Here is a 23,892-nt window from a genome sequence, read left to right as displayed (position 1 = left end):
AACCATCTCTAGGGTTTACAGAGAATGGTCCGAAAAAGAAAAAACATCCAGTGAGCGGCAGTTCTGTGGGCGGAAATGCCTTGTTGATGCCAGAGGTCAGAGGAGAATGGCCAGACTGGTTGGAGCTGATAGAAGGGCAACAGTGACTCAAATAACCACCCGTTACAACCAAGGTGGGCATAAGAGCATCTCTGAACGCACAGTACGTCCAACTTTGAGGCAGATGGGCTACAGCAGCAGAAGACCACACCGGGTGCCACTCCTTTCAGCTAAGAACAGGAAACTGAGGCTACAATTTGCACAAGCTCATCGAAATTGGACAATAGAAGATTGGAAAAACGTTGCCTGGTCTGATGAGTCTCGATTTCTGCTGCGACATTCGGATGGTAGGGTCAGAATTTGGCGTCTACAACATGAAAGCATGGATCCATCCTGCCTTGTATCAACGGTTCAGGCTGGTGGTGGTGGTGTCATGGTGTGGGGAATATTTTCTTGGCACTCTTTGGGCCCCTTGGTACCAATTGAGCATCGTTGCAACGCCACAGCCTACCTGAGTATTGTTGCTGACCATGTCCATCCCTTTATGACCACAATGTACCCAACTTCTGATGGCTACTTTCAGCAGGATAAAGCGCCATGTCATAAAGCTGGAATCATCTCAGACTGGTTTCTTGAACATGACAATGAGTTCGCTGTACTCAAATGGCCTCCACAATCACCAGATCTCAATCCAATAGAGCATCTTTGGGATGTGGTGGAACGGGAGATTCGCATCATGGATGTGCAGCCGACAAATCTGCGGCAACTGTGTGATGCCATCATGTCAATATGGACCAAACTCCCTGAGGAATGCTTCCAGCACCTTGTTGAATCTATGCCACGAAGAATTGAGGCAGTTCTGAAGGCAAAAGGGGGTCCAACCCGTTACTAGCATGGGGTACCTAATAAAGTGGCCGGTGAGTGTAATTTCCAATTATATTATTCAACACATAATAATTTTAAAGTTGAAATACAAGTACAAACATTATGAATATAGTAGATTAACAGTGATTGACTAGAGTTTGAGATTTCCATTACGTGAGAAGTTACTTTTTTGTTACTTGATGGATTTCCGAACTCCCTTGAACATCACGGACAGCATGAAGGACCGAGAACGCATTTTGGGGGTCCGGCATGTGTTGATGTAACTGCATTAACCAGAAGCCGACAACGACCTCTCGATCTGAGTCAACATGCAACTACTCAATGGCCTCAGCAGTCCGACACCAGCAGAACACAACAAAGTTTGATTTTTAACAATAGTCGTGTTCAGAGAGCCTCGGGGATCTACTGTCATCTGTTTTTTGGAGGTCGTGCCCCCTGGTAGCGTCCAGGTGTCTTTATTCGGTGCCTCTGTGGGTCAGCAGCCACAAGGCTCACCTGCATTTTTGACATTTGAATTTAATCCCCAAGCCCAGTATCACTATCTTTCCCTAATCTTGACCAAAACCTTCTAATTCTCTAACACGCACCATTGCATTGAAACTTGTGTGTGTGGAGTCAGTCTTTGTTTGTCCTATCAGGGCCGTTTTCGGTGAAACGTGGCCGTTTCCACGAAGAGGTTCGAGCTCCACGGCAAAAACACAAGGATTCTTATTTTTGCTACTGTAAAGAAAACGTGTTTACATTGTTACACGTCCCCCATTAATTGGCCCTTTACCTGTAGTTTTTGTCATCACCAACATGTCTGGAAATCCTGAACCGATTCTGCAAGGATGTGGGAATTAAAAAAGGAATGTTGGAGATAAATGGAAAAAAATAACGACCAAAGTCCAATTAAGTTTAAAACGTAACGCCAAACAGCACATCGGGGGGGGGCGCCTCAATCGGTTTTATCTTGGTTTGTGGAGGTCTCGGCGGGCTGGGCCGGCGCCGCGGGAGCCTTCGCCGCCTCCTCCTCCTCCTCCTCGCCGCCCTTCTTGGAGCCGCAGGTGGGCGCGCCGTTGGGGACGGTCTCCGGCGTCTGCTGCGTCTGGAAGTGCTTCCTGGAGCCCAGCAGCGACGGGTTGTTGACCAGCGTGTACAGCAGCTGCCAGCGGGCGCGAATCCTCGGCCGGCTGGTCTCCTTCTTCGGCCCGGCCTCCTGAACCCCTGGAGGCGTGGAGGAGCAGGCTGTCGGGGGCGGAAGGAGAGAACAAACTGACTGACCACATCGCTGTGTGTGTGTGTGTGTGTGTGTGTGTGTTCAGTGCGTTTACAGCCCTGAAAACCCTTTGGAAGATTAAAACAATATTTTGGAGACACAATGCACTGTTGCATTGTTGGACACACGTATTCATATATGTTGGAGGTACAAACCTTTGAAGTAGTTTTATTCCCTAACAATGACAGTGCAGTTTTGACCCTGCGAAAGCATGGTGGTTAAAACGCTAACATATTAAAGTATGTATTTGGATTAAAAACATATTTTTCTTCATCTGGCACCATATAACCTCTTACTTATCCATTAAAAAATTGGCTCAGAGATGTTCACAATTGTGGGACAACAATTGTTGGCCGCATTGCGATGACATTTGGTGCAGACATGGATGTTTGTAGTTCCTTGATTTAGTGCAATCATCTGGTCTTTTTACTCCTTTGTTCAATACAATCTTATTTTCTTTACAATCCTCTTTACATGCATCTCAGCAGCTGTAGATTTTACATTGACTTCTGGAATCCAAACTTTCATCGAATGGACAGGTCACATGTAAAGCCGTGCTACACGCGTGGCGTGTGTGTCTGGAGGTCAGGGGGTCAGGAGGTCAGGAGGTCAGGAGGTCAGGAGGTCAGGAGGTCAGGAGGTCTCTACCTTCCTCCGCGTCCCTGATTTTCTGCCCGGCTCTGCCGCCCTCGACCATCATGTCCAGCAGCAGCCCGCAGAAAGCCTTCATCACCGGGTGGGACTGGCTCACCTCCACCTTCAGGGAGTGGGCGTAGTATCGGTAGGCTGGATAGGGGGGGGGGGGGGGGGGGGGGGGAGGGTCAAAGGTCGCAGAGAATATCAGTGTTCAGACTGAGACACGGGAGACACGTGAAATACCTCCAGGTCACGTTGGAGTTCTTTTACGTTTTTATTGTCATCAAAAAATAACAGAACTGGTAAATAAGTGACTTAAAAGTTGCTTGAGATATCTTATGTTTCTTCCTCCTGCGCGGATGATGACGAGTGTACCTGGGTCGTAGGCCTCCGCGGTGCGATGCAGCAGACTGATGTCGACGCGCCCGAGGTGCACGATGTTGTACAGAGCGGTGATCACCATTCTCCATATTGCGACTATCAGTCCCACCACGGTGTTGACCAGGAACAGCAGGTACGTGAGGAGGAACAGACTCTCTCTGGAAAACACCACCAGATGTTCCAAGTCAGCCTCGGGGCCCCTGGCCATTCCAGCCATTAAAAAACAGAATCACTCTACCTCTTTAACCATTGAGTTTGGTACCGTGTGATTTATTTTAGGTTTTTTTTTGTTGTTGCAATAATTCAATCTTTTTCTCATCAGCAGGTGAAAGAAAAAAGGAAATTGCAAAGGATTCTTCGACTCTTTTGATTGCCTCATCTACATATTCCACATATCAGACCAACCTCCATCCCAATGAGTGAGCTTCACCTGTTGTTCAAGTCTCTCGTGCCGGCCTCCTTTTTAATGAAGGCAAACTTGGCGGTCACATGTTGAAGCACCGTAACCAGGGTCAGCGTCACCCAGCCCGGCCTGAGGTCATCGCGAGGATGGAAATTAAATCTCTGTTTTAAATCGTTAAATCATCCAATAAAGTAAAGGGACTCACCACGCCTTCCCCGCGATTGTGAAAGCGAATAAGTTACGGCCGTAAAAAATGGGGATAATGATCAAAAACACCAGGAACAGGAAGCAGATGAAGAACACCACAGTCTGAATGGCCATTCCTGCCAAAAACAACACAGAAAGAGGCCATTTTTAAAATGCAGAGTTATTAGGCTACCAACCAACTGAGAAATGTATTCTTCTTATTTATTCATTCTTCAAACATAGAATTAATCAGCTTCAATTTGATATAAATCCTCAAAAAATAAAAAAAACAAAGTCTGTCTTCTTTGTTCTCCCTGTCTGTTGCATTCAGTCCCAAAACCATAGATTCCTGAAGATTAACATTAGAAAAACATGCTAAAAATAGTTTAATTTAAGTGTGATAACTTGAACAGTTGATCAAACAGCACACGCAGGTGGAAGGAGCCGATTTGTTGGGCACGAAGGAGGAGAGAAGGAACCGTTTGTCACTTTTTGAGATTTGTCGGCAAAGAAGAACACTGAATAGAAGCGGCATTTTCCATTAAAAAAAAGTCAGCGTTTCTGAGCTTTACCGACGCAGACGATGGCGGCCTGGTACCCTGTCAAACCCATCCAGCAGACAACACCAGGTGCAGATGGACGGATGGTCTTCTGGCTGCTATAGACGCTGTAAACGTCTCCCTTATAAAGTCCCCTCAGGTTGGACCTGAAACAAAGGAACAGCCAGCGATGTGCCAGGTGCAAACAGGGAGTTCGCCGGAATCTGATCTCAAATGTAACGAAGCACCAGAGAGCCGTCGACTGGTTTGCATGCGAATCAGCATGAGACTAATTAGTACGAACCACTTTCATACCCACAATGTGATGCTTTGTGCAAGAAGTTTGTAAGTTTAGGGAACATGAGATGCTATCGCCATTTTGCATCTTAACATTAAAATACAAAATTCTGGTCGATCCATCAAAACGGTTTGAAAACGCGATCAGGTAGCTGAAGGGAACCCACCTGAGGGTTTTTAATGCGCTTACCTGTGCAAGACCATGGACCTCGTGAGCATGACGAGGCTGACCAAACAAGATAGGGTCATGGCACAGAGGTAGCACACTGCAGAAACAACACGGGGGGGGGGGGAGAAGAGATACCGAGTGAGGAAGACCGGAAGAGAGCATCAAGAACCGGACCCTTCGGGTTCACACAGCGTCTGTATTTGAGGATTCGGGGATGGTCTTTTTTTCCTTTTTAGCCTACCCTCCAGCAACCAAGTGTAGAAGGTCACGATTTCGACCACCTCCATCCTGTCGTCTGACAGGACCACCCCGAACCCCAGCAGGAGGAAGGCGATGTTCTCGTCGATGCCGGCGCGCACGATGTGCAGGGTGGGGACCACGAGGACGACCAGCAACAGCGCCGTCTGACGGGGGCGAAACGGGGGTTTCACATCATCTCAAATAAAGGCGACCTAGGGGGGGGAGATTCGAGGGGGGGGGGAAAGACTCACGTGGTACATCGCCACCAGGGCGACGAACGCCGACACGGCCAGTTTGAGCGGGAAGCGGAATACTGCAAGGCAAAAAACGGAGCTTATTCCAGTCACAGCGATTCAGGACTTAACATGACTGCATTCCTCTGACAATTTTTGATTTTTTAAATTCCCACTTAAAAAAAACCCAAAATGTCTGCTTTCAAAATGGAGGGGCACACACCTTTTTCTGGCATATAAATATAACTCTTAGGCACCTCCAGAATCCTCTCTGCCAGCGTTGGTTTGTCCGTAGTCGACGAGCTGCGGAAAAAAAAGATTAAAAAAACGGAAGTAAGCCGCACACGCGGCGTAAAAGCAAAGCGTGGAATTCGCAGCCTTATCTCCGTTCACCTGGCAGTGGAGGACTTTTTCTTGAGAAGCAACTTCACGTAGTTGGTGTAGTAGCTGCTGTCAAGATCCTGAGAGACAATAAAAAAAAAAACTCATAATGTGAGAAGGTTTGATTTCCTAAACAGAAATTTTGAGATGAATGGAGGCCAAGCAATTACCAAGAATAAGTAAAAAGAAAAGAAAACCTAAAGATGAAGTGTTTTTATTCCTGCTCACCACAAGTTTTTCTTTTCTAGATCGTTAGCAAAAGCTGTAGACGGATTATAGCTGCTGTTAAAACAAAAACTCTGTTGTTTTAATATGTTTGAAAGGGGGTGAAACGCCACTCGTCATAATCTGCTTGAGCTAAACCAGCAGTGCACAAGCTGCTTACACTAATCAGCGGTTTACATAGTTGAAATTCATGTTTCTTACTCCAGCTGCAGCAGAGACACCCTGCGATTAGTTCACATGTTGCTATTTCCACACATTATAATAATAATTGATCTTGTCTGACTCCTCCCACCTCGTCGGCATTCGGCCCTTTCACAAAAAGCAGAGGGAACTGGACGCAGAGGAACGCGAAGCAGGCCAGCTGAGGCAGACCCGCCAGCAGAGCGTAGTACGCGTAGATCTGTGAGGACGGAGAAAGTGCGAAAAAAAAACACGGTTTCAACCGGTTTGTTCTACCGAAATCTGGTCTACCAACAACGTGTCAATCACGTCTGTCGATTCGCTGTAGCGGTCGAAATGCCCTCTGACCTCTGGGGTCTTTGGGCAGTCGAACGTCTGCCACAGCTGGACCGCCAGGTGACCGAAGGAGAGGAGGGTCCCGAACGCGTAACCCGCCCTGCGCTGCAGGGTGCAACACACCAGCAGAGGATAGTACAGGACGGGGTAGTAGAAGATGGCAAGTATCTTCATGTACTCTGGAAAGCAAGAGATACAAGAAAGCATCAGTCCCCCCATGTGTGGGTTCGCATTGAGTCTCTACCTGTTTCATATGACCACATGGATGGCTTCAGTCATCAAATTCACCACCGGCAACCACAAAGGGTTTGTTCATTTAAGCTAAAACCGCCTAATCTCTGCGGCTGCACATTGCGCAATCGTCCGAGCGGACAAAATCTTGCCAGCAAATGGTGCTCATTTTACCGATGCGGCTCCACTCGTCGTTACGGGTGAACGGGGGCGGTTCACCTTTGACGTCCCCCGGAGTGTCTTTGGAGAAAGGCAGCGGGTCTGGGGCGATCACTAGCATTGACAGCTTGCTGAAGAGAAGTCCAAAAACAGCCACGATGGGGCCTTTGCTCTGGGTCTGGTCGAGGAAGTTGGCCGGACTGCGAGGTTCGCGAACAGAAACATTTGTTTAGGTTATGTCCAACCGGGTCTGAAGTCTCATTTCTCGTCTCTACCTGAAGATACTGGAGGATCCTCTTGCAAACCCATGGCAGAATTTGTGCTTCCTGGTGAGAACTGCGAGTATTAACACCACCACCAGCTGGAGGGAAGGAAGAAGTTCATCAGGACAGGACTTGAACATCTGTGGGCCTTCACCACCACCTCCAGATTCTACCTATTGGCTGATATTTGCTGTACGACTCAGGAGGACGTTCATGTCAAGAACACTACACTGGACCTTCTTTTTGTACAATTAATGCTATTTCTAGTCTTGGGCAGCAACAGTATCCCATTCAACTACAACATAGAATGCAAGAACAAAGGGCGGCTGCTTGGTTATTGCAGTTGGAGGTTTTGATAGAGCCACCAATCAGTCATAAACTCATCTTCTAGAGAAGCTCTCCTTTGCTGAGAGCACCCTTCGGGCTACACAGTCTTGTTATTTCTGATTTGCTGCTGTCACAGTATAGTCCACATTATTTACTCCATTCCCTGCGTACAGTATGAAGAGGTAGAAGTGGCCCTCACTCGTAATTGGGCAACGACGAAATGACGGCTGACATCATTAAATAAAATGTATTCCTGGGAGAAGATGCAGAAACTTTAGACTCGTGGTTTACTTTGTGGGGGACTTTGTTGTGTAACCATTGTGATCAGAGTAATCAGATATACATATATATTAGCTATCAATAATCTTAGATCTTGAATTAAATACTTTTATCATTACTTGTTACTTGTGCACACTCACAGATAACGACAGCATGCATGCATGGAAGATCCTGTTGTCCGCTGTAGGGTCACATGGCAAAATAACTCTGAAAGGAAAAACATATTTAGACTTCTTTGCAAATAATAAAATACTGTAAAATAACTGAAAGAGAAAAGTTTAAATTCTTAAACTGTCTTACTGTCTGCAAATAGTTTGCAACAAATGCCTGATTGAGACAGATAAAACGTACACCTCACTGTTACTCTAATTAAACTAGAAATGGAAATTATGATTTGTTTTCTACTCACTCTTTGGGCGGCTCGGTTGGCTCCGCGTTGTTGGAGTACCAGTCTGAATAGTCATAGTAGGAATATTCTGAAGGCTCTGATTCGGCCTCGCTGTGATTCATCGCCGCGGTTCGGTCGAGTCGGAACGGGACGAAGCAGGTTGCAGGACAGATTGGCCCCGAAAAGCCCAAACACATTCCAGTCTCACTGAGAGCCCAACACAGCAGATTAACGCCAGAGGGAGAGAGAGAGAGAGAGAGAGAGGGAGAGAGAGAGAGAGCATTGCTTTCTCACCATCATCTGAACAACTTTCTAACTCTCTGTGTGCCTCTACATTTCTTCTAGGGGGGGGGGGGGGACCACTGCCATCCATAAACTAAAAGTCAAAAACAATATAGAGTTGATTTTCTTCATACAGTCACAACGACGTGTTTTTCTTTTTGTGATTACGTTTACATGAGAGCCCCCCCCCCCTCCGTGTGTGTGACTCACGGCCTGTTTGCCTTCCACCGCCCGGGTTGCTTCAGAGACTAAGCTCGTAATAAGACCAAAATCTCCCTCTTTCAACAGGGACACCCTTTGTGTGAAAAGAGCTTAGCGAGGCCAAAAGGAGAATGTGGATCATCGGACACGTGAAGTGAGGCCTCACGTTTTGTTTCTGTGAGGAGGACAACAAGTGAACTGAGGGAAGTAAAATAAGAGTTCTGTTAGTTAAGTAAAACCGACTGACATTGTGGAAACAAAGAATAGCAAACTTTTTCTTTTCTTTTTCTTTGACCTCTGTTGCTTTCATTGTACGTGAGCATCACTTAACAACAGGTCCATTACCCAAAAGACCTCTTTGCATCCAGTAAAAAACCCTAACAGGCCCTTAAGCTCAACGTCTTGGTTCCATGAAGTAAATGTAGGACAAAACTGTCCTTCAGCAAACTCCCATTATTTGTTTTAAGTTGTGTATGTGTGTGTGTGTGTGTGTGTGTGTTGATGGTTCTGTGTGATACACCGGACAGAGGAGGGCGCTGTTTGGTTGATTCTCCCCCCCCGTTAAAGAGCGTTCAGGTCTTCATCTGACACACATTATGTGCCATTTATTTATTTTCCTATGAATTTGTATCTACAGGTACATGCGTGATGAGGTATCTAGCCTCAATCGCTACAGGGACACTAAAAAAAAAAAACGATCAAAAACATTTTCAAGCATATTTTTACTTCGTCAAGACATTAAAATATGAATATCGCAGGGATTCACAGCCCATCTATCACCAAACGAATAAAGATCTGCATGGTGAGACGCTACGGACACAAATCAACATCTAAATATGATACAAATGGACAAGCAAGCATGAGGGTCAGAATGGGATTTTCAGAACGACCTGATGTGGAAACGACAAACAAACAATAAAGTGGCATTTAAGGAACAACAACAGCACGCAGAATCTCTGATGCGTAAACAGCAACACAAAGCAGGCATCAGTCAAAACGCAGGGCTCCTAGTTCTTGAACATGTCACACAGCAGCTTCTCCATGGGAGTGTTCCCGATGGTCCGGTGGAAGAACAGCAGCTCGATCCGCTCCGAGTTCACAAAGCGCAGAGAGGGAAGGAGCAGGAGCAGCTTTCCAAATCTGACAACGCAAAAGAAACACACAAAAAAAAAAACGTCCATATATTTATTCCGTTCTTATTGCTCGTGGTAGTAATTCAATCCATTTCAAACACGTGCACGTCTTTCCTTTAACCTGCTTAACATTAACAGTTTAAACAGTGACTAGATTGTCTTTATGAATTCTATTATCATCATTATTATTATATCCATGTGTTTGATGGTTGGGTCATTTTCTTTCACGAAGGTGATTCAATTTCAGAAAGAGAATAATAAAAGTATACGGGACTAAATGCCCTTAAATCCCTAACTATGAGCTCCAAAATGTATTTTCAAATTGATTATTTATTTATTTTGACAAACACTTTGAATAAACGGAACTTAGTAAAATGCATTTACTTGTATTCAGAATAGAAAACATTCACATTAAATCTTTATGGGATGCGTCCTTTGTAAGAATAAAGAGAGAAACCTTTGTAGAGATTCATTGTAGATTAATTTCTATTAATGTTATCACCCAAACGTCCATTTGCATTCAAAAATAAACTCCAGCAACAAATAAGGGGCAACAATTCTATTCTAACAGAATACCACTGTTTAGCGTGCAGCAGCACTTTGGTGTGTGATCAGACAGGCAACGCACCTGGATGGTTGACTCGGGTAGTGGGAGCAGATGTGCTGTCCCAGCATCACCTGCGACTGATCCTGCAGGTTCTCCACCTGCTCCGGATCCTTCAAACCACGAGTCTCTGCGGACGACAAGAGCCAGTCACACAAATTCAGGCAAACACCGTGAACAGCGACGATTCCGAAGGAAGGTCAGAGCGACTGTTCATCAACACGGGAGGAAAGGTTTCGTCGGCGCCATGGCAACCTGCATACGAGGTGAGTCAAATATTCACATTGTGGCCTCACCCGGTTTGAAGAGCACGATGGCCTTGAGGCAGGCGAACTCGGTGGGATCGACGGCGAGGGCCTTGAAGCGGCTGAAGACCTCCTGCAGGAGGCGCAGGTCCAGGCTGGTGTAGCTGGTCTTCCCCTGCGAGCCGGGGGGGCAGAGGTCGGGCAGAGAGAGCAGCGGGCAGCTGTCCAGAGGCAGAGACCACTGGATGGCGCAGAGCAGGAAGAGCTCGCTCCACGCCTCCTCCAGCAGGATCACCTGGTGGGAGCAGGGCGACAGACCCGCATTTTTAAGAATGTCTCTAATGATCGTTATTGAGCAAAAGCATTTCAAAATAATCGAATTTAAATGTTTGGAGAATTAAGTAAATAACATTTTTGAAAAAAAATGTTTTTATATGTCATTTATTTATGTTAATCAACATATTTGACATTTTAATAATTTCTTATTTTTGTCAAAAAGACCAAATTCTTGCAATGGTTCTCTTGTAAAATGGATAATAGAGCTAAAATGAAATAAAAAAAACAACTGAATTTTTACTAAAAATGGTTCCTTAGTCATTTTTAAACAACAACAAAACATCAATCTCCTTTTTTTGTCAAAAACCACACTTCTCTGCATTTTAATTGTCTTTCTTTTACTTGCAAAGCAAAAAAAAAAAAAAAAACTCCAAAAAGCAAAAAGCACAACAAAAAGGTCGGCAGTGCGTCCCACCTGGTCTCTGAAGGGCAGGTTAGAAAACACGGGCAGGTTCTTGGTCCACTTCACCGACATGAAGAGCAGCCTGGCCGAGGTCTCGAACACGTTCTCGGAGCTGGACGGGTACAGGGCCACGTGGTACTCGGAGGAGGCTCGCTCCGGCTCGTTACCCGTCACGTCGATGTTCTCGTCCACTGGGGGGGTCAGCGAGGAAGACGAGGTCAGGCTAACTCACTGCGGTCCTTAACCCTAACATACTGCTATCAGGGACGCCCGATAGGAGGGCAGTATTTTATTTTGTAATTTGACTGTATTTGTTTTGTTTGATATATGTTTTTTTTTAGCCATATATGACATAATAACAGTTTAGACCCACAGCACCTCTAAGCAGGTATTAATGGGTACATATTCTGTACATATTCAACGGCTGGAGGCCTTTTCTGGATGACGATTTAGCTTGCTTTCATCCACAAACGGGCCTCGTGAGGAAAAAAAAAAGCACGTGAGGAAAGCGACCCGCAAAATGAAAAAAACCCCGCCTCACCGTCCTCGGGCTCCAGCTTGGCGCAGGTCTCGGCCGTCATGAGGCTGGCCATGAAGCGGTGGTTGTTCTGGGGGGTGATGCAGCGCTGGGGGGCAGCAGAGGAGGTGATGGACGCGGAGGAGGTAATGTGGGGCCACGTGATGACTGAGGAGAAGGAGGACGAGGAGGCGGAGGAGGAGGACGAGGAGGAAGAGGAGGAGGAGGAGGAGGTGGGCTCCCGCGTGGTGGCCAGGTGCTCCTTGTCAGGGTCCACGTCGATGGAGTCCAGGCGCACCTGAGCTGTGCTGCGGGGCTGCCGCTCGTTCTGCACTGCTGCAGTGAGGAAAAGGGCAGCGCGGGGGGGGTGAGGGAGGAAACACTCATGAGACACAGAGCCTGCAGTTTGGACCGTGAACGCATCATCTGGTTCCTCGCGGCCCACGCGCTCACCGTCTTTGTTCATGCCCGCCTGCAGGCACTTCTTCAGCCGACACGCCTGGCACTGGTTGCGATGAGCTTTGTCCACTGGACACATGCCTGTACCGGCCTGGCACCTGCCAACCCGACAACCAGGATTATCAGAGGGAAGGGGAGGGGGCGCGGGGGGGGGTCGACTCAATACCATCAGAGATGCTTTCAGTAATTAGGCCGACTTTGTGCTCGTTGTTTGAAAATGAATCACAATTCACCAAAAATAACAAACTGACAGTTTTCAAAGACATGACTCGTGATCCAAGTGTAGACGACAAACTGCTTCTCTATCGAGACCCTCGGGACTACGGTGAGCGGCCTCCCATAATGCACCTCCCCCCCCCCCCCCCCACCGCACCTGTAGATGAGCCTCCTCCTCACGCTGCGCTTGAAGAAGCCGCTGCAGCCGTTGCAGGCGTAGATGCCGTAGTGCTTCCCGCTGCTGGTGTCCCCGCACACTCTGCACACCAGAGCCGGGCTCGCAGCTTTGCCCGGGGACGGACTCTGGGCTGCGGGGGGGGGTCAGAAACACGGTCGCTGCGTCAGGTCATGTTCACGCGTGTGCCCGTCTCATGTGTGTGAATCTCGTTTTTGTGTGTGTGATTGTGAAATTAAAAGAGTAAAGTGTCTGGAGGCTGATTAAAAACAACAATGCAGAGGTACTAATGTTAATACAAATAAACCCATTGGTTATACATACATTCAGATGGCAGAGTACATATTTATTTTGGTCAAAATGTACAAAATCCTTGAAGCTATGAATTAGTTTTACTTCTTTCTTGTGTGTGAGAGAGTTTTGTTAAATTATTGGCATTTTAATTCAAACATTACAAAATAATTACGTTAAAAAAAAAAGAACATGATGATCATCTAAAAAGTCCTCAGGCCAAGTTTGTGTCCCATCTCGGCGTGGAACTCTCACCTCCTCGGCCGTCGTCCATCCCGCCGCCGGCGGGAGACTCGCCGCGGGGCGAGGGCGGCGCCACGGGGATCTTCAACAGGTGGTCCTCCGTCATCATTGTCTGTTCTTTCTAGAATGGCGAATGGATGTGAGGAACTCTCTGGCCAAACTGCTAACCCTCTATTCTCCGAAGCAGAATATGGGTTTGCGGCAACCAAAAAAAAACAAAAAAAAGGATCAGAATCAGGTGTCCGGGCCTGGAGGGGTCCGCGCTGTGCAGACGGTTCCTGTGGTGCGGCCTCTGGTCCCTGTGCGGCAGATCAACAGGCTGCCGTCGGGCTCCGTCACTGTCTGTGGGTGCTTCCTCGGGGGCAGGGCCTCAAAAGGGAGCCCGGTGAGGGGGGGGAGGGGGGGGGAGGCGGGGTGGGGGCGGAGGTGCCGGAGGAAGGGGATTAGCCCCACGCGCTGTGTAAGCAGCATGTCTATTTGGCGTCCCCCCCCCCTTAATCTTTACCGTTCATCTGCTGGATCCATCGGTCGCATTGGCGGAGCATTGGTGGCTTCTCTTCAACAAAACCCCCCCCCCAGAAAAGCAGAAGAAGAGCAACAGCAAGAGCCTCCCGAAGCTCTCTGTCAGAAGAGATGTAACTTTAGACGGGTTCCCATGCGGCTCCGTCTCCTGGTGTCTCCTCTGCCCATGAGGGCGTCCATCAGTCAACGCCCCTCTTCGGTATCTCAGCATTTAAAAGGGATGATTGCGTGAGGCGCGCATTATTATATTTACCAGCCTCCTACAATTTGTTGTATTTCCCCTTTCAGATTCCAGCTCCATTTCCGCCCGCCGTATATTTGATCTGTGTGATTGCTTCCAATTCATAATGACCCCCAGTGTTTGCAGAGGAGCTGCCTATTAACTCCCATTTCACTCTTTTTTTTTTTTTTTTGTACAAACTAGAGATCATCCGCTTCCTTCTGGCTGCCAGAAGAAAAAGGTCACAGAGGGAATAATAGAGTTTTTCAAGGGCTGTTTCGGTCTACGCTAAATTAGCTCGTTCTTGGGGGGGTCTCCCATTTATTATTAATAAGCCAGAGTCCTCACACGTGTGCCATTTACACAGGCAGCGGCGTTGAGCGGCAGTCAACTGAAGAGGATCAGAGCCGCCAACTACCAGAGAATATGACAAATGCAGCCTGGCGTTCATCTTTAAATCAGATTGACTTGCTGTGTTTGGCGTAAAATGAGAGGAAAAGCACTGCGTGATGCTGCTGCGGTTAAGAACAACGAGAAAAAGACTCATCAACGAGCAGCATCAATGTTCATCTGGACTTATAATCCTTTCAGGGCTGTTTTTTTTTTCTTTTAGCGGCTAAATGTTCACTGAGAAACAGTAACGCCATTAACAGCGCAGAAAACTATATGGATTAAAACTGTTTTTTTGTTTTGTCGACATGTTTGAGTCAAAGTTATTGGCTTTAGAAAGGATATTTTAGACAGCTCTTTTTATCTGTCAATGAATCCAAATACACTTTCAACAGCCACAAAATAAATGGCTTTTTCTATTTTTGGAGGTATAAAATGTTCTGGAGATTGGGGTGTGAATGATGAATGAACAAAACTCTTTAACATTATCGATGGGAATGAAACTGAGGAGGAGACTTCAGGCTCGGAGCCGCCGCGTAAATACATTCATATGAAATATAACACATGAAAGGACATGCAGTGTCAATAACATGTATTAAATATTCAGAAATGGGCCAATTCTTTGATAAACCGTGTCTGAATCCTGACTTTGAGCACCGTCCCACAGAGACATTTGATTTTATTATCCATGAAAAACATTTTTTTTTCCACAATTGGTCATTTCGAGAACCGTCCTGGCGTTGGGGAACCGTTTCAATGCTGCCGAAGGAGGACAACGTGCTGCCAGGACGACGTTCACGATGACCACGTCAGCTCCACGATAACACGGCTCCACCGCAATTGGTAAAAAAACAAAGTGGAAAGCAGTTAAGTAGATTAGAGGTCGACCACGTTTTTGTCTGCCGGGGGCCCCATCGGCAATCACCAGAAGACGGGGGGGAGAAGACACAGAATTAGCTCAAAAGATTAAAAGAGCAGTGAAGACACACTTCTCGTGGGGCATCTTTAGCCATATGGTGGCTCCTCTCTTCATCCTTCGGCCAACACACCGCTGACCTTTGTGAGATTTACCAGTTAATTAGTCGTCTGAGATCAGTGTTTCTGGGGGGGGGGGGGGGGATTCCACCCAATTATGCGCTGATTAGTACTGATGGGTATGAAGTAATTCTAAAAAGACAGCCAGGAAACGTGCAACAGGAAGACTTCCACCCACCTGATTATTAAAAAAAAAAATTCTATAATAATAGTTTTTAGTTAAAAAGAAATTCTACATTATTTTTCATGAAGAAGCAAAACCCCAAAACACGCTCTCATTTAATTAGGAACTTCTTCACCATTCAATCAAGCGTCTCATCGTCTTGTCAAAAAGTAGAAAACCTCAGAAACAGCATTGAGATTAGAAGCACACAACCGACCGGTGTCCAAATCATCGCTTCTTCATGTATTATGCAGCATTAGTTTACTTATAATGTGCTGCTGGCGCCTTTTAATATCTTATGAAAGAAATGAGCTTATGAGCTTCAGCATTATTGCTTTATTAATTATTAAAATCATATATGTATTATCCATTCACTTAATGTGAGGTATGCAAAACAGGGTCACGGTTTGCAAACCCTTAGCAGTAATTACAAAGATTTCAAATTAATAAAAAAAGAATGGGGGATACTTGTCATTCACATTCCTGAAGCTCTTTTCTTTAATCAATATCTCACTTCAAGCGTAGATGATCAGTCTTCAGTTGCCTCAGACTCTCACTGCAATGTTTTTAGTTTATAACACAAATTACTTTCTTGATAGACCTGCTGGAATTTTTGGACTTTGCACGGAGAAAGTGTCATTCAGGGACCAGAAGAAGAATTATTCATTTCTAGAAACTAAAATCATATTACGGCCTGTTTATAGTGCATTATATACATATTATATACATATAGCATTCGTGATCGTGTCAAATAGAGATGCGGGAGTCTGAAATGTTGTAGAAGGATGAATACATGTAGATCTTTGGGAACAAACAAAACCCCCGCCGGTTTAAACGTGACAACCGGCTGCAGCGTAAGATCTGCTCTCTACGTTTAGAAGACGAGTCTCCTGCTCAGACGATAACAACGACGATAACAGTTAATAGTCATAAGCTTCAGTAAACTGTGACACCGTCACGTTTTAGGCCACGACTTGCTTACATGAGCAGGCCATAGATTATGCCAGCACATATTAGGATTCAAAGAGTGATTAGAGGAGCCGCGTTATGTAACGTGATGTTAATTCTTTACTTCAGAGTCCGTTAAAACCCACGAGTCTACGTCTGAATTAATCTCCATTATCAGAACGCGTCATAAAGAATGTGCTTGATGTGTAACGTGTTTGTGTCCAACACGTCCCGCCTGTTGCTCACACCTCATAACACACCCGGATACATCCTCGCACTCCGTCACCCGGGCAACCAGAGGAGGCATCGCTCACGGGAGAGGACGAAGGAGCCCGCACAGGCGCACAAAACAAGCACACACCGAGGGAGAGCGTTACCACGGACCATGAGGGGAACTTAAGGAGTGGGGGGGGGTTATTTAAATCTGATCTGGCCAGTGCTGACGGCGGCGGTGTGGTTGTGTCCTCACATCAGTCCTGCACCTGTGTGTGTGTGTGTGTGTGTGTGTGTTTGTGTGTTACGTAACAGTGTGATAAAGCTGCTTCTTGGATCTGACTGCAGGCCCTGAGCCTCTTACCTGTGTGTCAGGTGTCTCGGTTGCAAAGCCCTGGCCCCCCCCGTGGAGACGCGATTCACCTTGCGAGTGGGTCCCGTTTGTGCCTTTTTGTCTTCAGTCTCGAGGGGACGCGAGGACGGCACCAAGCACGCCTGAGCTCTCCTACAATTTCACATCTCTTAAAACCCGGAAAACAGGCTTTAAAAACGCTGGCACAAAGGGCCCGTGAGAGCCGAGCTGTGCCTCTGTCCCACATCGCTCGTTGACCTTCGGCCTCTCCGTGGTCTGCAGAGACGCACGACACACAAGACGGGGGGGCTATCGGTTTGAAATGACCTTTTCTCCGACACACGCGGTTTGGCCGCAATCGTCTCACGTGTCCTTTGACAAGCGTCCCTCGTCCCGTGCCGAGGCCCGCTTGTCCTACACCTTGGTGTAGCAGTAAAGTGTCGACTCTTAAACATCAAGCGCACCTGACGGTGGCTGCTGTCCTCCTCCGTCCTGACCTAGATCTCTGACGGTAAACAGCTGCTTCCCCCCCGAAGCGGCGTGGCGCTGCCATCAGCAGAACGGCCCCGGGAGAGATAAACGTCGGATTGGACCTCGGCTGAGCCTCTTGACGCGGGCTCAGGGCCCGCGCCGTTTGTTTGTTTTTTGTTTTACCAAGGCGCACAAAAGACAACAATGGAACGAACTTTGGGGCCTTGTGTGGCGTCGGAGAGCAGCGGATGTGGGGGAACGCGGACAAACAATGTCCTCATTAAGCAGGAGACAAAACATTGTTAATGAGGTGAAATCCAGGACACGTTCCGACATTGCGCAAAAAAATCAAACAATATTGCTGTAAAAGTTTCACATTAAAAGTGGGAGAAAGAAACCCGAGTGTGAGTTTTAGTAAAGGAGTACTTTTTAAACCTTAAGATGCAGCGTAGGGTCTCTTGTTCCAGATGTGAGAGCAGCGGATGAGTCCTTGGATTCACAGGAGTAATTCGATCCTAAATGTTCTAAAACACACAAGTAGACCAAGAGAGGTTTTCCTGCCTCTCACCAAGTGTTACATTTCAATGCATTTGATCATTTTTAATCAAAGGCCGTGAGCAGCGTTGTGGTTCTATGGGCCTTCGGCTTGGTGTCATATTATTATTGGGTTCTCAGCTTATGGAGGTTGTTGAATAGACACGCAGAGATTTACACAGTTAAGTTCAACTGTGAACCTTCTTAAGAAGATTTGTATAATCCCTTTCAATGTCAACTGTTGTCAAAGAGTAGGATTACAAATTCCAGGTATTCTGTTATTTAGGTATAACTGAACCAGATCATTTACTTCCAACACCCTGGTGAAGAATTGTTGAAAAGGCTTCTTCATTGTTATACTTCATTCATTTATTGCAATAATTCTATAGAAATTTAGGAGGATTTTTTAAATATTTTTATTTTGCAAAACAAATTGCTGAGGAAACAAAATGTGAATGACTCAATGATCATCCAATCCATGTTTTTTAAATAGTTTTAAAAATCAGAAGAGGCAAAAAAATGAGTTATTTTGACACCTGTAGCTTCAGCCTCCGACTCTCCAGTCTCCTTCTCACCTGTCAACGTTTCCTTTTTGGCATTAGTTGAGTAAAACAAGCCAATAAGACACACGTCCGGCAGATGGTTATCAGTCAAAGGCCTAAACCTCGACCACTGCTGCTGCTGCTGCTGCGGCGGCGGATTAGATCACATGACTTTAGATCAGATTAGGGCCCCTGTGGAAACGCAGAAGGAGCAAGAAGATTAAAGCAAATGAGGTAACTAAAGGACCATTGTTACGTTTCCCAGAAATACAACCGCGTTCTGCTGCTTTGTTTTAGTCAGTTTAATACAGATTCACCGCTTTGTTGTAAGTTTTGCGGTTTGAGGAGCGTCGCACTTTGTAAATCTTCATTTGATAGCGAATGACAAAAATCTAAATGATCCAAATATGTCTCAGCTCAGTTTTTTCACGCTTAAATGTGTCAACTGGCCGTTGTCATTTGTTGTATGAAGATCAGCTACAGGACGTGCATGTTTATTTATTTTATTGCTTCGTTATAAATGTAAAGTTGAAAAAGCTCAAACTAACGAAACATTTTTAATTGGAAAAAACTACATTCATTTTCTGGGGAACAGAAACAAAGAAAGTGCTAATCTTTTCTTTGTGTGAGTCTCGGTAATGTACAGTCCCCGTGTACCTTCCCTCAATAACAATAGAGCCCAGCATTAATTGGGCACTAATACCCCCCCCCCCCCCCCTCACCCCCTCACCCTCTGCCTCCTCTACTGACTGCTGACATGGACATTACTCACCAGTTTAAAGCAGCTCTTTGGCTGCACGGCTTAGCGGGTTCGTTAAGATTTCGGGAATCGGGGGGCTAAGGGGGTTATGGAGGCGGAGGGTGGAGTGCAAGGGGTCAGGCCAATTGGCTGCTGGGATTAACCAGCGACCCGCCATCTGGCATCCAAATAATAACCAGATTGAGGGAAATCAATTGCCTGAGTAAATATCATCGGTGTGTAAGAGCTTAAGACTGTAAATGAAGTGTGTTATCGCCGTGTCCTCTCCTATTCTTTATTCCTACCACGTCAATTACGTTAACAGACACTATGCATCAATTCACTGTACTCTCATTAGAAGACTTGAAACACATCAACGCATTTTTAAAACCCACTCTGTCCTTTCATGAAGCTGGAGCCACTGTCAATTGATGGAAAATCTCACAACACGGATGATTGATCGTAATCAGCTTCCCCCCCCCGTATGAAATGGCCTCATAGCTGGGGGGGGGGGGGATGTGACGGCTCATGGTCAGATTATTCTTTAAAGAACACCCAGCTGCTCCATATGAGCGGTGCGAATAAAGCGCTCGAGTTTACGGACACTCACTCAAACAGACGCCTTCGCTTGGCCCCCAGTTTTCTCCCGCCTTTTGACTAGTACATCCTATTGTTATCTAATCCGCTCAGCCGTGATTAAAATTATGTCCACATCCTCTCTTTTCAACCCTATTATGTGTTTGAATATGCAAATCTCTGACTGCTTACAATCCAGAGGAAAACAATTCATTCGCAGCATGTACATCACAGGGACCTCATCCGTGTTCCCCCTGCACGGTAATCGGCCTACATCCACCCGCTCCCAAAATGTATAAAGAACCAATATGGCCTCAGCCAGAGGGGGGGTGGGGGGGATCCCTGGTGACACAGCGGGGGAGCCGGTTCCCCTCTGAGGTCATCGGCGGGTCGCTTGTTGTTCCGTCGTGGGGTGTGATGCTGTGTGGTTGGGGAGGGGGGGGGGGGCATCGGAGGGGGATTAGCGGGGCGGTGGCACATGTCAGGGAGTGAGAGTGTGGACCGGACGGGGCATCGGAGGAGGGGGGGAGAGGGGAGCTCAGAGGCCGCGTGTGAGCGTATGTCGCAACACCTCCTGCACCTCCAGGACACCTTTAAGTCCCTTTGTTGTATGTTTGATCAATTATTTTGGCGTATTTGTAGTTGACGTTTGGCTTATATTTATCTGTCTTTTTGTGCAAAATTTAGGGTGGTTGTTTTTTTTGTTGAATCCATTTCTTCTCTTTGTGGCTGACTAGTGTAGCGTTTAGATTAGCGTTGTAGTTTTTTCAGTTTTTGTAGTCTTTTTGTTATTTCTGTAGTCATGTTACGTACAGCTGACTGTTTTTCTCTACCTTTTTTTTCTGAACTATTCATGAATGAATGGTTTCAGATGTGCTGGTTGCTATTGGGAGCAGCTCCTTTAGTCCTATACCTCTACTGCCCAGTATCTTCTAACCCAAAAATCATTTAACAAAATCATTTTAAAGATGATGAAACTTGGAAAGAGACGGACAGATTTTTCTCAGTAACGAGGTAGAATAAGTGAAGCATGGATTTGTCCATATCAGCATGTTGCGTGTTTACAGGATGCTTTCACTCGGACACTGTAGTGTTTTCCATCACACCTGTCCCACATGACTGTGAAATACAGCAGAACTAATTGTACCTGCAGGCTCCTTTTTCTCCGTCCTGGATTCGTGCAACCAGCGAAATTTGCAGCCCGTCGGGGCGCTGCCATGTAATCTGGACGGGAACTGGAGCCGTCCCTCAGCAGGTCGCCGAGGCCCCGCTCATTATCTTATCTCCCATTGTAGCCCGCTGTAATTCACCCTCTCATGATTGATGATGTCGCTGTCTGATTACACCGAGACAAAACCCCCCGAAGATCACCTTTCGCTCCTGTGGCCAACTCCACGAGCCCCACGAGGTCCGCCGGAGAGGAGGACGGCACTGGGGGGGAGGATGAAGGTCGGCGGGGGGGTTGTGGGGGGGGGGGGGGGCTGTCACGAGCACGTCAGGTGTGCATCATTTCTGACCAAGAGTCAGCACAGTGGCCCATTTTGTGCTCGTATTCAGGAATATTTCTGTCGAAGGGGAAGAAGAAGAACGTTTGGGTGACTCATTTTTGGTTGATGTTGGAGATGTGACGAAGAAGAGAGAGCGTAAAGTGTTCCCGATGAGGAGCTTCCTGTGAAATTAGAAAGCCGCGGTGTAAAACATTTAGGCCGAAGTCCCGGGCCTCGCTTTCGGACAGATCAGGAACCTGTGCTCTTTTTCAAGTGAGACAGTGAGCCTCGTCTCTCCGCGCGGCAGGTGGGGACAGATGCCTCATTATCCGTGCCACAGGGGGGGACAAAACAAGCCTGGGACCCAATGCCGCCACCCCCCCACGCTAGGCGTTCAGTTTCCTTTCCAACACGGGGCAGGTTTGGACCGAGGCCCGGGCCGCGCTCATCTCTGACCTCGGCGAGCGCAGGTCGCTCGCGGAGTCACATTAAACTTTCAGAGGGCCCAAAGGTCCCCGACACGAGTGTTAACAGCAGCATTGTCCCAGGCCCCCCCCCCCCACCTGACTCAAAGGGCCAAGTGTAACAGGGCACCCCTTTCCCGTGGTCAGGACCGCCCCCCCGCTGGGCCCCGCAGATACAGTGACACCCTCCAACTCCATCTGCAGCTGCTCCGAGTCTCTGGCCCTCGCTTGGAGCGACACGAATGGAAAATTCAAGAGCGAGAGGCTGTTTTTTTTTTATGAGAATAAAAAGTCGGCGGAGTGGCGTCCGTCCGTGTGTGTGTGTGTGTGTGTGTGTGAGAGTGGGATCAGGCTCAGGTGATGGGATTGCCACTGAGACGCCTGATCACATTAAAAGGTGCGGTCCGCCCGAACAGACTATCACACTAAGAGTTGTCAAAAATAACCTTCAGGTTTAAAATGCTTTGGAATTTTGGGGAGATAAAATAATGTTGGCATTTGAGGGCTGTGCAGGAATGCAATATTTTCTTGGAAGTTAAATCCCCCTTCAATCGAATGCAAAGAAACGTCTTTAGGATTCAATTAATGATAAAATTGGTTTGCTTACTGAATGCAAATGTAATTTTAACTCATGATGATATTTAATTGGAGTAAACTGAAGCTATGAAGTTATTTTTCAGAATAATGCCTCAATAATTAAAAGTGAAATGCTTAAGAAACAGTTTAACAATGTATTCAGTACCATGATACCTAATTGGTAATTATGGTATCCAATAAATCTGTTAGGGCCAATGTTTTGAACGTCCGTCCCCTTTGTTTGTGAGGCTGCTTTCATCAAACATTTGGCAAATAAATCACACCAGTGACATCTGTTGATGGTGCAGCCTGGTCCATAATAAGTCTGAAACACCCCTCGCCCCCTACTGTTAACATAAGATCATATTTATCCTGGATTGCTGATATATTAAAAAAAAACAGAATACTTTGTAGAAACAATGAAACCACCTGTTGCAGATTTTGTGACATCCGTTCAATAGGCTGCAGCTTAGCAACCGAATTAGCAGAAAACTGGAAATAAATATGACTGGGATTATCACATAAAGATTTGTTTGTCCTCTAAACAGTACGCCAGTTGTAGTTTATGCACAGTTTATATAATTATTCTCCATTAATATTGGCTTAATCACTATTGGGAGTAATTACATTCTTTATTTTGGTCAAATTGTGGATTTAACAAATATGGAAATACCCTCTCTAGCTGAAACATCATTGTAGAATACAATTACATAGGTAGACTATTAAGCATTAATGCATGAGCAGTATTTTATTGTTATTGCTTATATTGTTGGTGGACCTAACTACAGCAGGTGAAATAAGTATTTAACACGTCACCATTTTTCTCAGTAAATATATTTCCAAAATAGCTATTGACCTTGATCTTTAGTTCTTTCCATAGATTTTCAATGGGATTTAAGTCAGGTGATTGGCTGGACCATTCTAGCAGATTTATTTTTAGGGTCTAGGGTTTAGGACTAGTCGTAGAGAAACCTTGTTCATTGTATTTCAAGGAATTATTAATGTTATTATTATTCTCACAAACCGCGGGCCTTTTTGGGGCCTTTATCATATTAAAAAAGTTTAAAAAATGTAATAATTTTTGGGTCTCACATTAGTGTATAAAGAAATGTCTCTATAGCGCCCTCTAGAAATTTAAAAAAAGTATCATTATTGGTTCAGTGTGCCCTTGATATATCAGAATAGTGCTGATAACTCATGTTTTAATGATATATGGGCTAATTAACTTCACAAGAGGTGTGGCTTTATCTGGCAGACTTTTAACTTCCAAATGGCCTCACCAAAATTGTAGCATTAAATCCCTGAACACAGCTATAAAGCTGAAGTGGAATTAACTATTTTTAGTTACCTTTTATTTATTGTGAGAGATTTTGAAGGAAGTTGGCTCATATATGGTATTTTCAGAGGCTTTTATTTTGGACTGGTAGAACAGTATTCATACAATCTTCATTATATTTATATATCAAATAAAGATGTCTGACAGGTCTAAATGAAGTCAAGTATAAAATCAAAATCATTTG

The 23,892-nt window shown here is 46.0% G+C and overlaps 2 protein-coding genes across 2 annotated transcripts; both read right to left on the bottom strand.

Moving 5' to 3' along the window:
• Positions 1 to 703: 703 nt before the first annotated feature.
• Positions 704 to 8,239, bottom strand: LOC119224827 (receptor for retinol uptake stra6-like). The gene is made up of 17 exons (XM_037482231.2): positions 8,057 to 8,239; positions 7,788 to 7,854; positions 7,054 to 7,139; positions 6,839 to 6,978; positions 6,401 to 6,567; positions 6,165 to 6,272; positions 5,660 to 5,727; positions 5,490 to 5,569; positions 5,285 to 5,346; positions 5,035 to 5,197; positions 4,815 to 4,890; positions 4,361 to 4,494; positions 3,808 to 3,925; positions 3,630 to 3,731; positions 3,194 to 3,357; positions 2,831 to 2,968; positions 704 to 2,151 (listed from the first exon to the last, which is right to left on the bottom strand). The coding sequence occupies exons 1-17, from the start codon at positions 8,230 to 8,232 to the stop codon at positions 1,862 to 1,864; spliced, it is 2,139 nt and encodes a 712-aa protein (XP_037338128.2). The 5' UTR covers positions 8,233 to 8,239; the 3' UTR covers positions 704 to 1,861.
• An 889-nt stretch (positions 8,240 to 9,128) lies between these two features.
• Positions 9,129 to 13,263, bottom strand: LOC119224866 (photoreceptor-specific nuclear receptor-like). The gene is made up of 8 exons (XM_037482319.2): positions 13,153 to 13,263; positions 12,589 to 12,739; positions 12,210 to 12,313; positions 11,781 to 12,092; positions 11,252 to 11,430; positions 10,552 to 10,795; positions 10,280 to 10,385; positions 9,129 to 9,658 (listed from the first exon to the last, which is right to left on the bottom strand). The coding sequence occupies exons 1-8, from the start codon at positions 13,247 to 13,249 to the stop codon at positions 9,526 to 9,528; spliced, it is 1,326 nt and encodes a 441-aa protein (XP_037338216.2). The 5' UTR covers positions 13,250 to 13,263; the 3' UTR covers positions 9,129 to 9,525.
• Positions 13,264 to 23,892: the final 10,629 nt, after the last annotated feature.

The sequence above is a fragment of the Pungitius pungitius genome, chromosome 4 (genome assembly GCF_949316345.1).
Source record: "Pungitius pungitius chromosome 4, fPunPun2.1, whole genome shotgun sequence".
Lineage (NCBI taxonomy): Eukaryota > Metazoa > Chordata > Actinopteri > Perciformes > Gasterosteidae > Pungitius > Pungitius pungitius.
The sequence above is the reverse complement of the archived record's forward strand: the minus strand, read 5'-3'. Positions and strand labels throughout refer to the sequence as shown.